Here is a 15,352-nt window from a genome sequence, read left to right on the forward strand (position 1 = left end):
GGATTAAGATGGGTCATGAACAACATGAGAACAAGAGTGACATCGTTGCATCCAGCACGAGTGTCAGGCGTGCCGCTCCTAATATCGACACCCATCGACAAGCCTCATACTATCCTCACCATGAGAGAAGTCATGAAAGAGATCTCCACATGTAAAATTATTGTGAAGATGCATTTTATCTTCACAATAACAAAGGGTTTAGAGGCAATACTGCCTTTAGAGAATTTCAAACCACGAAGATCAACTTATAAAGAACATTAAAATTGATACCCCGACTTTTGACGGTCGTTTAGATCATACTGTGTTTACTGACAGGCTCCGTGAGATGGACCACTTCTTTGAGTGGTATGATCTGCCGAAAAATCGAAGAGTTAGATTTGCCCAAATTAACGATGATATTTGGAGAGAGTTGATTTTCCTAGAGGTTACCTCCTTGGATTAGACTTACGCTCTCACATTAAACTACGAGATGGTTAGTAGGCAACAATTGCCTAAGCGACCAATTGGGTGCACACCTCCCAATTACACGACTGCTAGTGCAAAAACTCAAATGATAGCAATACCTTTCAAAACTACCCAAACTGCCACGAGTGTCCAACCTAACAAAAAAAAAGGGCTCCGCCATGAAACTACATCTGACAATAAACCCCGTCGATGTTACAAATGTAGACAAGTTTGTCATGCAGGTTTAAACTACCCTCGAAATGCCCTTTATCTTGGGGAACAAAATGATACTATAGGAGAAGACGAACTCGATGAGCAAGTTTATGAGTCTAACCCTGATGAGGAGCTCGATCTACATTAATGACGTCTCTTCTAGCATTGTATCTTGGTTGGCATTAAAATTCACACCTCACTTGAACCTTTATAAGGTATCTTGAATCAATGATTCCTCAACCGCTATAAATGAGATATGCCTAGTTTCAATCATTTTTCTTTCTTATAGTCATGTGGTGTGATATTGTGCCAATGGATGTAGGGCACATTATTTTGGGCCACCCCTGGTTATTTGATCGTGATGTGACCATCTTTGGGAGTTCTAACTCGTGCTCCTTCACTTTTGAAAGCAAGATTAAGATAAATTTTATGCGCCCAAAAAGAATTCACAAAGATAACAAGACAAATACTCCTAGTAAAAAGGGTTTGCACAGAATAAATTCTATAAAATTTGAAAAGGAAGCAAGCCAAGGCTCTGTTGTGTTTGCATTAGTAGCTCGTGAAGTTAGAAGCCCAATCCTCACATTGTCAGTTGAAGAAGCTACTCCTATGCTAAATGAATTTCAAGATGTGTTCCTGAATGATCTTCCAGATCAATTGCCTCTTTTGTATGATATCCAATATGCAATTGACATAGTCCTTAGGGCCTCTCCTCCAAACTTGCCACACTATCAAATGAGCCCCAAGAAACATGTTAAACTGCAACATCAAGTGAATAAAATTTTTACAAAAGATTCCATTCGTGAGAGCTTAAGTCCTTATGTCGTTCCTGTCTTACTGACGCCAAAGAAAGATGGGTCTTGACGTATGTGTATCGATAGTCGAGTCATTAATAGAATAACGGTCAAATATCATTTTCCTATTCTACAGCTTGATGACATACTAGATATGATAGTGGAAATTTCAATTTTCTCTAAGATCGATTTCAAAAGTGATTATCATCAAATCCGAATTCGCCCTGGCGATCAGTGGAAGACTGTTTTGAAGACGAAAGACGGGTTATATAAATCGTTGGTGATGCATTTCGGTCTATCTAATGCACCAAACACTTTCATACATGTTATGACACAAGTGTTTCAACCATTCATGGGAAAATTTCTTGTGGTGGTCTACTTTGATAACATTTTGATTTATAATCAGTCGAGTGAGCTTCACTTGGACCACACGTCAAGTCTGTTTTGCGCTTCGTGTTGCTCAACTTTATGGCAATAGGAAGAAGTGATCTTTTATTATGGATCAAGCCATCTTTTTAGGGTTTGTGATTACATCTAAAGGAGTCCACACCAGCCCTGAAAAGATCAAAGCAATTATTAATTGGCCGAAATCGTGAAACATTCATGATGTGCGTGGTTTTCATGGCCTTGCTATTTTTATCGATGCTTCATTCAAGGGTTTAGCACTATCATGTCCCCAATCATTGCTTACCTGAAGAAAAGGGATTTTCATTGGAGTAAGTCGACAAATAAGGTTTTGAAGAAATTAAAAGAAAATTGATAGCGATGCATATAATGTGTCTTCCTAACTTTTCTAAAGCCTTTGAAGTGGAATATGATGCCTTAAGCATTGAAATTGTCATTAGTCTTAATCAGGAATGCCATCATGTTGCCTATTTTAGTGAGAAACTAAATGAGGCCAAAAAAGTATACTTAGGATAAGAAATTTTATGCGACTATTTTAAGCTTTTGCACTATTTGCGCCATTACTTACTCATGCATGAATTTGTCTTTTATTCTGACCACGAAACTCTTCGATTCTTAAATCCTTAGAAAAAACTAAATTCAAGGCACTTTTGTACTCAAACATAGAACTAGGGTTGAGAATAAGGCAGCTAACGTGCTTAGCATATGGGTTAGCCTTCTATCTGCTATTAGCATTAAAGTCACTAGATTTGACAAAATGAAGGAAGACTACATCTTGTCTGAACTTTGGAGAAATTGTTCTCGCTTTGTTGAGTGATCCAAACGTAGCTTTGAACAGTTAATCCCTCCAGGACGGTTATCTGTTTAATAATAACAAACTCTATGTTCCCCATACATCCGTAATGACTTCCTAATTTAGAAAATCCATGTCGGTGGTTTGTCGGGTCGTTTTGGACGTGAGAAGACTATCGAAAAAGTTGAGCCCCATAATACTGGCCAAGTCTCAAGCGTGACGTAGCAAAATTAGTTGACCAATATAAGATCTGTCATCTAGCAAAATACCGAAAGCAAAACACTAGACTTTACGCCCAATTACCTATGCATAATCACGCACAGCAGGACGTGAGTATGGATTTTGTCCTTAGATTACCACGCACCTTTAGAAAACATAATTCGATCTTTGTGGTCGTGGATTGCTTTTAACATGGCTCATTTCATTCCTTGTGTCAAGACCTTTAATATTTCACACGTGGCAAAATTGTATTTTGCCCATATAGTCAAGTTATACGGTCTTCTAGAAACTATTGTATCCAACCGAGATGTTCGCTTTATGAGTTATTTTTGGAAAACCTTATGACACATGGTTGGCAAAAAGTTGAAAGTTTTTATAGCCTATCATCTTCAAACCAACGGTCAAACTGAGGTGGCCAATCGTAGTCTTGAAAATTTTTTGCGATATCTCCTGGGTGATCATAACAAAAACTGAGATGTCATTCTTCATGTAGCCCAATTTGCATATAATAATTCCATCAATAAGTCTATAGGCATAAGTCTATTTGAAGTTATTCACAGTTTTAGAGCACGCGAACTTTTAGATCTATTACCTATGTCATCTCATGCTAGAGTCTGATTCTGCCAAAATATTTGCACATCATATTCAATCATTGCATTACGAGATCACTAAGCGAATTGAGGCGAATAATTTTCAGTATAAAATACATGCCGACTTGCATAAGCATGCCAAGAGTTTAATATTGGAAATCATGTTATGATTCGTGTCAAACCCGAATGGTTCTCTTTAGAAGCTGTTTTGAAGTTGCATGCTCATAGTGTAGGACCTTTCCAAGTTCTGAAATGTCTAAGGACTAATGCTTATGTCATTGATATTTTCTCTAATAATGGCATTAGTTGTACTTTAATATTGAGGATTTAGTGGCTTACAATCACCTATGAACATCTCCACTGAACCATATACTATATCTGCTACTATTCTAGATATACCTGATATATGACGCACCAGTTCTCTTTTTCCACCCATACTATAAGAAAAGATAGAAGTTATTTTAGATGATCAAATAACATATACTACAGCAGGAGGGGTTTACCATTTTTTAGTTCATTGGCAAGGTTGACCAGAGTCTAATTATACGTGGATAACTCGCAAAGAGTTACAGCAGCTTAACCCTGACATCTTCAAGTACTATCAGAGTCGTTCACACCCCCACTCGACTGGGTCGAGTTTCTTCTACCTAGAAGATTTGGTGCGGACACCACTATTCGTCACGATTACTCTTGTAGGCACAAAAGGGCTGCACTTAGGGATGAAAACGGATCGGATACGGATCGGATAGTGCTCAACCCATATCCGGATCCATATTTTTAGTCCGGATACGGATATTGAACGAATAGCAAAATTTAAAACCATATCCTAACTAAACGGATACGGATAATTTTCAGATAGAGGATCGGATCTTAAACAGATATTAATTGAATTTAAAATAATTATAATATTTTATTTAGATATAATTAACACAAAATTATTAAGAGTTTTACAACAAATAATTTTTTTTGTATGTCAAATTTATAAAATTAGAGAAATTAATCTCTATAAATAATATATAACGTATTATTAGTAACAATATTAATATTTATTATTTAAATAAGCAAACTAAAAACTGTAAATCATTTAAAAAAAATATGCTGGTAAACGGATATTCGATATCCGTATCTGAATCCGAAAAATATATCCAACCCGTATTCGAATTTTTTTCAAAAATTCTATCCGTATCTGAATCCATATCCGAATCGGATAGAAATTTTTTATCCGAATCGGGTCGGATAGCAGGGTTGGGTCGGAGTTAATCGACCCGTTTTCACTGACTTAACAAGGATTTTGACTAGCCTTACAGGGCTATTTTCATATTTTTGTTTATTAAGCTATTTTGTCTTTTGCTTGTTTTGCCTAGATAAAGTTTGTAATCCTCTTTTTATTGGTTAATGAATATTTTGAGAGTTTTCACATATTGAGTGTTTGTTGGTGAATTCTAATGTCGATGGATACCAACACCCCCGGTTGGTGGACTCTTTTCTATTTATTATGTTCAAATCTGCAATTAAGAAGTTTGTCCTGCATTATCTAGCCAGTATGTTGGACATTGAACAAGAGAGGGAATAGGAAAACTTAGATCAGAATAACATTTTTAGAGATATTCTTCGTTGATTGTCAGTACTCAGTAGAAGATGACAATGGCAACTAAGCTTCTTTAACTTACCCTTCCCCTTCCGTGCCTCCTAGAGCTACAACAGAACAAACTTGACTAGAGTGCTACACATGCCTTCATTTAGTACTCTTCTCACTATATGTCGTTCCTGCTATGCTTTTTGTTCGAATAGGAGAAAAAGGGAAACTTGTAATTGGATTACTGAGCTTAAGCACAGAAACTACTGAAGAAGCATCTCCATATATAATTTCTTCACAAATTTTCTGAAAAAGACTTCAATTCGGAACAAGAACTAAAAATTTGCAGAAATTATTCAGGACATCCAGCACCTTGCAATTCTATTTCTTCATCCAGCCCTTTCTAGTTGCTTCCCGTCTTTATGTTTTCTAACTTAGTGGTCAAATATACAAATTCTATTAGGAATTGTTCCTTTGGAAAGGTTCAACATCATCCTTTTCCCTCCACACTAGAAATTAAGGGTTGGGGTGGGGTGCAAAACCAAAAACACATGGAGCCCTCAGGGTTGTGGACCAGAATAACTGCTGCTTATGAAATGGTCGCCGGAGCTCTTAATATCAGTGAATCTATCTCTTAGAGGACTATAGTCCTTGACCTTTACAGAAAAATAATTCCTTTGAAAAAAACAGAAGATCTTATATGGACTAAGACAGTCACCTCGTGCTTGGTTTAGCAGATTTACCAAAGTGATGACAGCTACTAGATATAAGCAGAGTCAAGAAGATCACACTCTTTTAATTAAACACTCGGCCACAGGGGCGTCATGGCCTTGATAATTTATGTGGATATCATAATTGTGACCTGAGATGATGAAGAGAAGCAAACATTGAAGCAATGTTTGATCGAGGAGTTCGAGTTTAAAGCTTTGGAAAGTTGAAATATTTTTTGGGGATTGAAGTTGCTCACTCAAAATAGGGCATTTTCATTTTGCAGCAAAAACGTTACTGATCTTCTCAAGAAAACAGGTATGCTCGCAAGCAAGCCGGTTGCAACACCTACAGAGCCATACCATAGACTAGGAGAATCAGACAAAGAACGAGCAGTAGATAAGGAGATGTATCAAAGACTAGTTGGGAAGCTCATCTATCTTTTTCACACTCCACCGGATATAATATATTTTGTGAGTGTCATTAGTCAATTTATGCACAATCCTAAAGAGATTTACTTTCAGGCTATCTACCGTGTACTTCACTCCTTGAAAGCTAATCCTGGGAAGGGGACAATATTCAAGAGAAATTCTGAACTAGTCCTTGAAGCCTATACAGATATTGATTATGCTGGATCTCTAGTAGATAGATGGTTGACTTTGGGTTATTGTACATTCCTTGGAGGAAATCTAGTAACATGGCGAAGCAAAAAGAAAAATATTGTAGCACAATCTAGTGCAAAAGCGGATTTTAGAACAATGGCGCAAGGTGTATGTATTCTCCTGCGGATGAAGATCATACTGGAAGACCTAAAGATTAAATGGAGTGGACCAATGAGACTTTACTGTGACAATAAATCTGCAATCAGCAGTGCACACAATCGAGTGCAGCATGATCAGATTAAGCACATTGAGATAGATAGGCATTTCATCAAGGAAAAGTTAGAAAGCAGATTAATTTGCACACCTTATATTCCCATGGGAGGTCAATTGGCAGATGTCCTTACAAATGGACTCAACAATGTTACATTCCAAGATTTAATTTCCAAGCTGGGAATGAAGGATATTTATTCACCAGATTGAAGGGGAGAGTGGAAAATAGAGATTGAATCCCTTAATTGGTGGTCGTTTAAAAATAAGGGACTGTGTAAATATCTTTTCCCTTAAGTTTAGGAAACTGATTACATAAAATTATGGATTTCCAAATATAGGGTTTCGTTTTCCTGTTAGCTACTATTTTCTCCTTCTCTGCAAATTATTACTTATAGCCCGATAGAGGCTCTTGTAAAACACAGAAGTAATACAATTATTTCCCTCACATTTTCCACAACTTCTTTAAACATCTAAATGCATAGAGATATTGGCTTGCAATAGAAATTTTCCTTGCTGCTAGATGACAAGTACAAAAAAGGTAAAGGTATTCAGAAGCTAAAAGTTAAAGCATGCTTGCTTACCTTTGCTTCAGGGTTAAGAACTAACAAGGTAGATTCTGGTATAACTCTTAGAGAAGAAACCATCTGTATTCAATACAACAACCGATTACAAACAGACCAGTATATTCTCAAAGAAGATCAAATAGAAGTTTCATTTTGAATCATATATATATATTTACTAGATTGATTTGTGGAGTATGGTGTACCTGTAACTGAAGGGCATCTGTGACGATATTTTCTACACCTTCAAACAGTGAAGATTCTTTCCCAAAATATTCATTGGCAAGTTTTCCCGGAAAGCCATATACTGTAGCTCGAACAGTGCACTGCAGTTATTAAAGGGGTTTACTAAACCTTAAACTCAAATAAAAATCATATGAAACAAGACCTTAATAAAGTATCAACTCAGTAACAACAAACAACTAAGAAAAAGAGAAAAAGTAACTTCTAAGAAATGGCAATTTATGCTTCTTCTTTATTTCAATGTATTTGGAAATCATGATGCAAACCATGCTGCCTAAATACTAAAGGACACGAGAACATTCACATGCTTCGAGAAAATATTAACTCATAGTAGTTGCATGTATGAACACAAGAACATTCACATGCTTCGAAAAAATATTAACTCATAGTAGTTGTATGTATGACATTCTTAAGGTACATTAAGATAGGTTAATGTAAGGATTGTTGTGCCGAAAGGCACGTGCCACATCGTTACTCGATCGGCACTAAGGTGAGCCATGTTAAGGCTTCGTGTATCTCAAGTTTGTGGGGTACACAGCCGTCGATCATAATTCCGACTTCAGGTCATGACATCAAGGTCATCTAGTATCCCAACGGCTCAACATGGCACTTATCAAGGGTACATACCGTGTTGAACCAAGCTCGGCATACCCTATGCCTTTAGCATGGCAACACCTGAACATATCTCAACAAAAAATAAGCATACTTGATGTAATAGATAAGACAATTGTAAGTCATTTCTACTTGGCTTATGAAGCACAGTAGTACAACAGCGACAATCTTATGCACTACGTGTAGTGGGAATATACTTGATGCATTAGATATGCTCTAGCAAATGAGAAGATACAAGTGAACGTGATATATATCCTTCATTCATATTTGTCACATTTGTATGTACTTATACTTTAATTTATAATACGCATATTTTGTCTTTTTATAATTCATGCTCGGCACACCGAATGATTGCCGTGTCAACCTGCACGCCCCGTTTTGCCGCAATACTGACATGTCGAACAAAGAGGGCTGCACGAAGGGGGCCACACAAAAGCACCGATGTGAGACGAGAAAGACGATCTGCAAGACAAATTACCATGCATGGAGCCTCCACCGCCGGCGACACTCTCCCTTTCGTCGCGCCATCACCGTGTCATCATCTCACTCTTTCTCCTCTCCGTGCCCTAGATGCTAAGATGATCGGATAAGATGATAGGCAAATGGATCAAGGGAGAGCAGGTTGAGAGAGAATTAAAGGATCCGCAAATGGATCATATCTGTTAGTTTAAGTGAGATCAGCAAAGAGGATCCATTTATTATCGACCGGTTAAGCTTTTAAAAGCTGCCATTTGCAACCTCAGTTAGGGCACGCAAGATGGCGAGAGAGAAAGAGAGAGGAGGGTTGTGATGGCGATGGCAAGACGATTGTCAATGGGACGGTGACAGTGATCTCTCCCGTTCTCCTTTTTCTCTCCTCTCTTGCATGGGCCAGCAATGGAGCTCTATTCGTCCGGCATGTGTCGTGCCTTGCCATGCCGACCAGTGCCATAGGCATGGCAATCCTTTATCAAACATTAAACTAGGTATTGATATGGAAGATAATAGCAAAGTAAAGAACAGCTATGATATCCAGTCTGAAAGCTCAACAACTGACAATATCAACTATAACTTACTAGTCCTGATAAATTCTGCAAAACCAGAAACCTCTCCCAGGTTCCAACTTCAAATCTATCAGTACTGCCAGTCTCATTCCAGTAAGCCAGTCCTTCACAACCAATTAGTTCCCACCTCAAGCAAAGGGAGGATGAGTTAGCAAAAGCTCTTCCAGTTGCATGAATACCAACAGAAGCTACACGTATGGTATGCCCATTGGAAACAATGATAGGAGAAGTTCGAAGTCCCCCACGTCCACGATCAGCAAAAGTTGCAGCTTTTATAACTTCAAGAGTGTTTGCTGTCGATATGGATACCAACAAAGAGTATTACAACTTAAATGATGCAAAAGATAAACAGAATGAAACAAATCAAAGAGAAAGTTGTGGATAATGCTTTTTTCTAGAATGGAAAGCTTTTCCTTTGACATCATCATTCAAAAATCTTGATCATGAAGCACAAGATTGATCTCAGTACTTTTAAAAAACAACCATACCAGGTTCATTAGCAATCAGTGTGATTGATGAAGGAAAGTTACATACAACAGGCAGTTGTACATTTGCTATAGCTGGAATAGGATGATCTGGGCCAACCAGATTTCCTCGTGAAAAGAGCAGTCTCTGAGTAGAAAAAGTAGTAATAGTAATAGTAGGATCTAGTAAAAGATTATACCTCAAAATGGAATAAGATGGACAGTATCACAGTGAATTAGTTATGCTTTTTCCTCATTACTTACAAATTTTCCTCTTGTACGGCAAGAAACTTGGTAGATTTGCACATCACCTGAGGATGCCTGTTGCACAATAACATTATCTGTTACTGGTTTTTCAGATTCACCTATAACATCAACTGTTTCAACATATTCAACCCTTTGGTCCCATTGCTCAGGCCCCCCAAATAATAAAACATCCATAGCTGATCCAGGAACAAGATATAGTTCATACAGGCGGGGCCCACCAAAATTTGGGATCCTAGTATGTATTCTAGACAAATCCACCCAGTAGCCACCGAACTGGTCTCCCTTTCCTGCCTGATAGACCATGAGTGGGTAATATGCCGATATTGTTGAAGCAGCTTTTAGAATGGTAGGTCCCTCAAAAGACTCAAAATAAGATTGTGTTTCATAAGACAAAGTTGCAGCTAGTGTTGCTCGACCAGCATTAGTAGCATTTAGACGTGTCCATGCACAAGGATAACTAAATAGTTCTTGAAATCCTTCACTAAGTTTGAAGACATCAGAGGGCCAGACCTTCTCTGATGTGTCAACAATTTTGAAAGATTTGTTTTCAGATAATACTTTCCACCTGACAAAAGAATTAAAAGCATCACATCTCCTGAAGTAGGTACCTGAAGAAAGAAATTAGGTAAGATATTAAAAGAGGATAAATAACTCAAATGAACAGCATAAAATCTTAGTTCATGGTATGTTAAGCACCATTGGATGTTTTCAATGCGACAGCAGCTTGAAGTTGTGTTCCTACCACCGCCTCCACAGGAAAGATAGGCAGGATAACCATAGAGGAAGGAATGGAAATGTCAATAACCACCTAATTGTCAAGAAACGTTTTTAAACAATATTAAAATCCAGAAAATACGTTTCCAACCATTTCAGCAAAATTTGGATGAAATTATTTATTTAAAGAAAGGTGGTTTTTATGTTACATATTTGAACACTCCCCTTAACTTCTAGTGTTGTCATTTTTAATAGGCACAAAAAGTAGACTTTACCTAAATAGTTGGAGTCAGTGACGAAGCCACAATTCTCCTAAGGGAGGACATGGCCATTTCTAAATCTTACTTTAATGCTAATTTTCATCTTGGGCCCTTCTTTTCTAAAAGCTTAATATGTTAACATACTAAGTGGCCCTTCTTAAATTAGAAGCTGGTTCCACCCTAGTTGGAGTTGATTTATTCAATTGATAAAGTAGGCCTAGCTTGATTCGAACTCAGGACCTCTTGCAATAATATCATGTTAACTCATCAACTAAGTTGCTAGACAATGGTCGTTTGTATCTTGCATATTTTAACAATCATGAGAATTTACATACATATATAGTACTGTTAATCACGAAGGCCAATTTTTGGCATTTTTCCTCTATTGGCTTCATGAACTTATATTTTGACTTAACAATGGCATCAAGCTTTAAAAATAACTAAATTCTACTGTATAGATTTTTTTTAATATCAAATCCATATTGGACAATATGCTAACTTCCATTGAACTACAAAGCATTCCCGGGGTCCAACCAATTAATTAGTCTTGAGCAATTAACAACATGTCACAAAGACATTTAGATCTTAGAACGATGCCAGGATGTGCCATCTCATCAGGCAAGAAACTATAAAATAAATCCAATATAGACCCGAAAAAAGTCAACATAGAAATCAGACGCTACATGTCTGACTCAATCAGAAGCAATAGTAGCTAATGCTGCAACATATATTACTTAATATAGTAATTGTAAGGGAAAATTACAGAAGAGAAACATAAAAAAGAATGGTATGACACTTGGATCAAAAGATGCAGAGAGACTTTGTGCTTAACTACAGATACCAATAGTTCATTTAGCACATATTCATCTAATTAATGAGTACAAGAATCAACTATAATTCATTGTCATGTAAGCATAAATATCTAATTCTTATTATAGCTCATGAATTTCTAATGGGACAGGAAATAGTAGACTGTAAGAATGAGCAAAATGGAATTAAAATGACTATACACTTAACCCAAAACAGTGGTTGAATATTACTACAAACCTCATCAGAATTGATGATATCAAAAGTTGAAAACACTGTTATAGTTGCTTTTCCAGGCCTTCTTGCACACACAAATCCCAGAGCAGATATTGATACAATTGTCTCATCAGAAGAAAACCATTTATAATCTTCTAAGGTTCCACCACAACCTTTAGCAGATCAAGAAAGTCAATATAGAAGAGCATTCTTGCTATAGGAAAAATAGAAATAGCATGCAATAAGATAAGCAACAACCTCCAATTGCCTTTAGTTCAAGTTCCTGACAAACCCCAGGAACCCAAGGTAAATGAACAATTTTTGAGTATTCATTTTCTTCATCAACGATTAATTTCACTTTACTGCACACATTAATTTCCTGCACGTGCTTGAGAACCTGTAAAAAGAATGCAGATCATAAGGCCCCCAATACTGGATAAAGTTAGAGAAAATTTACTTACATCCTTCACAGCCTACAAAAACAAGTAGTAGACTAGTAGTATATCCTCAGAAAGAATTACACACTTTTCTTTTACAGAGAAAACAATAAGCAAGCAGAGAAGCATACATCAGCCACTTCTGAATTCCCTTCCCAATATGTTAGAGAGGAAGTAAGAATGCCTTCTCCCTCAGAGACAGGTTTGAACAATCTGGAATTTCGCCAATTTTGTGTGGCAGCAACATGATCTGATACTGGAGATAAAACCCAGTACTTACTTGTGCTGCTTTCCAGTTTAAGATCATTGTTCTGTTAAAGTACAAAGCCATTAGAAGAAGGATGCTACTAAGCAATTATTAAACAGAGATAAAAAGGTATGCATATAAATCATTTGGATAGTGAATCAACAGAACCTTTTAACTATCATCTTATGATCCTATGCTAATAATATATTTATCCCAAAGAAAGGTCGGATTTAAGTTTCATTTTCAGTGTTTCATTCACAGTACCCATCAAAAAATGTTTCAGCAGCAAAAATAAAATTTATTCTCCCACAGCAAAGGCATTCATGTATATTGGGAGGGTGGCATAGAGATTCCTTGATGTTGCATGAGAATCAAGAGACTAAGGCTTACAAATTGTTCATTAAGCTAGAGAATCAACTCAGCATAAATTAGTGCAAATCCGAACCACCTTGAAGAAAGAACTTAAGCTACAGTAAGAAGCTACTTACATTGTTCCCAGCCCTTTATACTTAATAAAAAGGAAGAAAATGCATGTTCCCAGCCTTCATATACAAGCAATATTTCTAGTTGGTTAAGCAGGGATATCAGGCATTGAGATATTTAAATAGACAAAAAGATGAGATAGAGTATGAAATATCAAGTGGGCAGTGTTAATCAAACTGTACCTTTTATAATTAATAATTCTTCAACTTTGGGTAATTGACTTGGTAGGTTGCTGGTTTTAGCTTTAAACATATCACATGCATAGGTGGTCATTTTAAGTATGTCAGGGGTGGGCATCCCAACTAGTCTATCTTTTACTGACATGCTTACTTCTTTCTTTAATGTGGCATTTAACTATTTAAGGAGCTCAGATTGTCTTGTGTCATGGTTATCGATTTAGTAATAGACATTCATGTGTTTCTACATCATTCTTTCGGCATTTCACTATCTAGCATTAACACATGAGGTATTGGAAGTTACTTGGTGATGGCAGATTGTTCTCATGGTTGATAGTTGCAGAGACCTAAAGTGTAATGTCAGACACACAATTCTAGGTGTTTCTTGTTGAAAAGGTGTAGCCACACTATTTTGTATAAGTCCAGGCAAAGAATCTAGTCCACAAGAAAAGGATGGTTAGACTCAATTGCGTAACAAAAGATGGAGCACATTTAAGTTATCCTAATGATGCTTTTTGTTGTTGTGATTGTTGTCTATAGCAAGGATGGCCATGCCGGTCGGCACGCCTCGTGCCAGTAGAGGCACGGCACTTGGCACGAGGTGTGCCAGTGGCACACCCCCGTGCCGAGCCGTGTCGATCCGTGCCGACCGGCACTACCACGTGCCGTCCGGCACAGCCTCGTGCCGGTCATGTGCCAATGTAGAGACTTTTTTTTTAAAATTTCTATTTCCATCAATTTTTATCAAATCAACTTTATTTATTTTCTTAACAACCATGATATGACATGTGAAACCTATTTTTTTAACTTTTTCTTATTTTCATCAATTAACTTTTGTCATTTGTCATTTTTGAAATGACAACTTATTTGTCATTTTTTTTAAATTGGAATGACAACTCATTTGCCAGAAAATGAGTCTATCTCATTTATTAGAGACAGAAAAAAAAGGGATTATCTCAAGCTCAATATGATTACAGTCAGATGAGGGAAGGACTTGAGTCTATAGGTAGTAGAACATTAGGAGAGGTGCGCCCACAGGATGATATGAGTTCATCATCATTACCATCATATCAATCACACCTACCAGAGCCGCAACACCCTTATTATACTCCATAACCACAATCTGTATATGCTTATAGTGTGTTTGTGCCTGTGCCGGTGCCGGTCATTCCCGTGCATATTCAATATTCATATTATATCATCGAAGAATTATAAAATTCTTATTTATATGAAGACTATGTGAGATGTTATAACGAGCAATATTATTAGTGGATAAGTTTTGAAGAATATCGACAGTATTTAACCCCAACATTCCGATGTTATTTTTGTGCCAGCAAATGAAGTCTTTGATCCTCCTCGTCATTCTATGTTCAACTAGATATTAGTTTTAATTATTGAACTATTATCAATTATATATTGAATGATCAACTATGTATTGAATGTTATTATGTGCTCAATTATATTATGGAGTATTCAATCATATTACGGAGTGTTTAATCATTAATATTAATTTTAATGAATGTATTCAATCATATTATGTGTTGAATAATATTTATATTCAACTATTGTTTTATCTTTAATAAAATAGTTTATTTACAAAAATAATCTAAAGATAAAATATTGTAATGTAGATTTTAAATTTTAATACATATATTTAGAAAAAAAATCAAATATTGACATAACAAAGACCAAAAAATATCTCTAAATATCCTAAAAAATTTATTAAAAATATTATAAATGTGTGCCACTAACACGCCTCGTGCCACTGGCACGGCCACACCAAATTTATCTGCATGTGCCTAGTTGTTTTTAATTAGGATAACTTCCATGTGTTATGCAAGCCTATTCCACTAACAGAAGCATGTGGTTTGTCATCTGATATTCCAAAATTTATGAAGCTAAAAGTACAAAGCTATTCTACAATTTTCCAAAAGGAGATGGGAACTAGTTACGAACACTGCTATTTAGTTGTGCATGTATCTCCAGATGCTATCAAATTTTTCATATGGTTTAGTTTGTATAAAGAGAGTGAGGTATTACATTTTTTTAACTTGTCTAGCTCCATCGTTTTTCTAACCCTTGCACTGAAGCCCTATAACCATGCCTTAAGCTAGTCCTCGTGCACCAAACACAGGTTATTATGTTGGCACAAAATTTCTAGGAATTTTTTGCACAGTATCGTCCTAGGACTCCATGAAACTAAGCATTA

At 36.6% G+C, this 15,352-nt stretch overlaps 1 protein-coding gene across 1 annotated transcript in view; it reads right to left on the bottom strand.

The window, feature by feature from the left end:
* The window catches only part of LOC140792260 (nuclear pore complex protein GP210), a 67,246-nt gene that overhangs the window by 44,428 nt on the left and 7,466 nt on the right, over window positions 1-15,352 (bottom strand). Inside the window, exons 6-14 of the mRNA XM_073143136.1 lie at window positions 12,369-12,548; window positions 12,059-12,197; window positions 11,825-11,973; window positions 10,500-10,611; window positions 9,801-10,411; window positions 9,561-9,684; window positions 9,085-9,365; window positions 7,381-7,500; window positions 7,196-7,258 (exon numbers count right to left, since the gene is read on the bottom strand). Of these exons, the coding sequence (XP_072999237.1) occupies window positions 7,196-7,258; window positions 7,381-7,500; window positions 9,085-9,365; window positions 9,561-9,684; window positions 9,801-10,411; window positions 10,500-10,611; window positions 11,825-11,973; window positions 12,059-12,197; window positions 12,369-12,548 (1,779 nt within the window). The remainder of the gene's footprint in view (window positions 1-7,195; window positions 7,259-7,380; window positions 7,501-9,084; window positions 9,366-9,560; window positions 9,685-9,800; window positions 10,412-10,499; window positions 10,612-11,824; window positions 11,974-12,058; window positions 12,198-12,368; window positions 12,549-15,352) is intronic.

The sequence above is a fragment of the Typha latifolia genome, chromosome 7 (genome assembly GCF_019914945.1).
Source record: "Typha latifolia isolate L0001 chromosome 7, TyphaL0001v2, whole genome shotgun sequence".
Taxonomy (NCBI): Eukaryota; Viridiplantae; Streptophyta; class Magnoliopsida; order Poales; family Typhaceae; genus Typha; species Typha latifolia.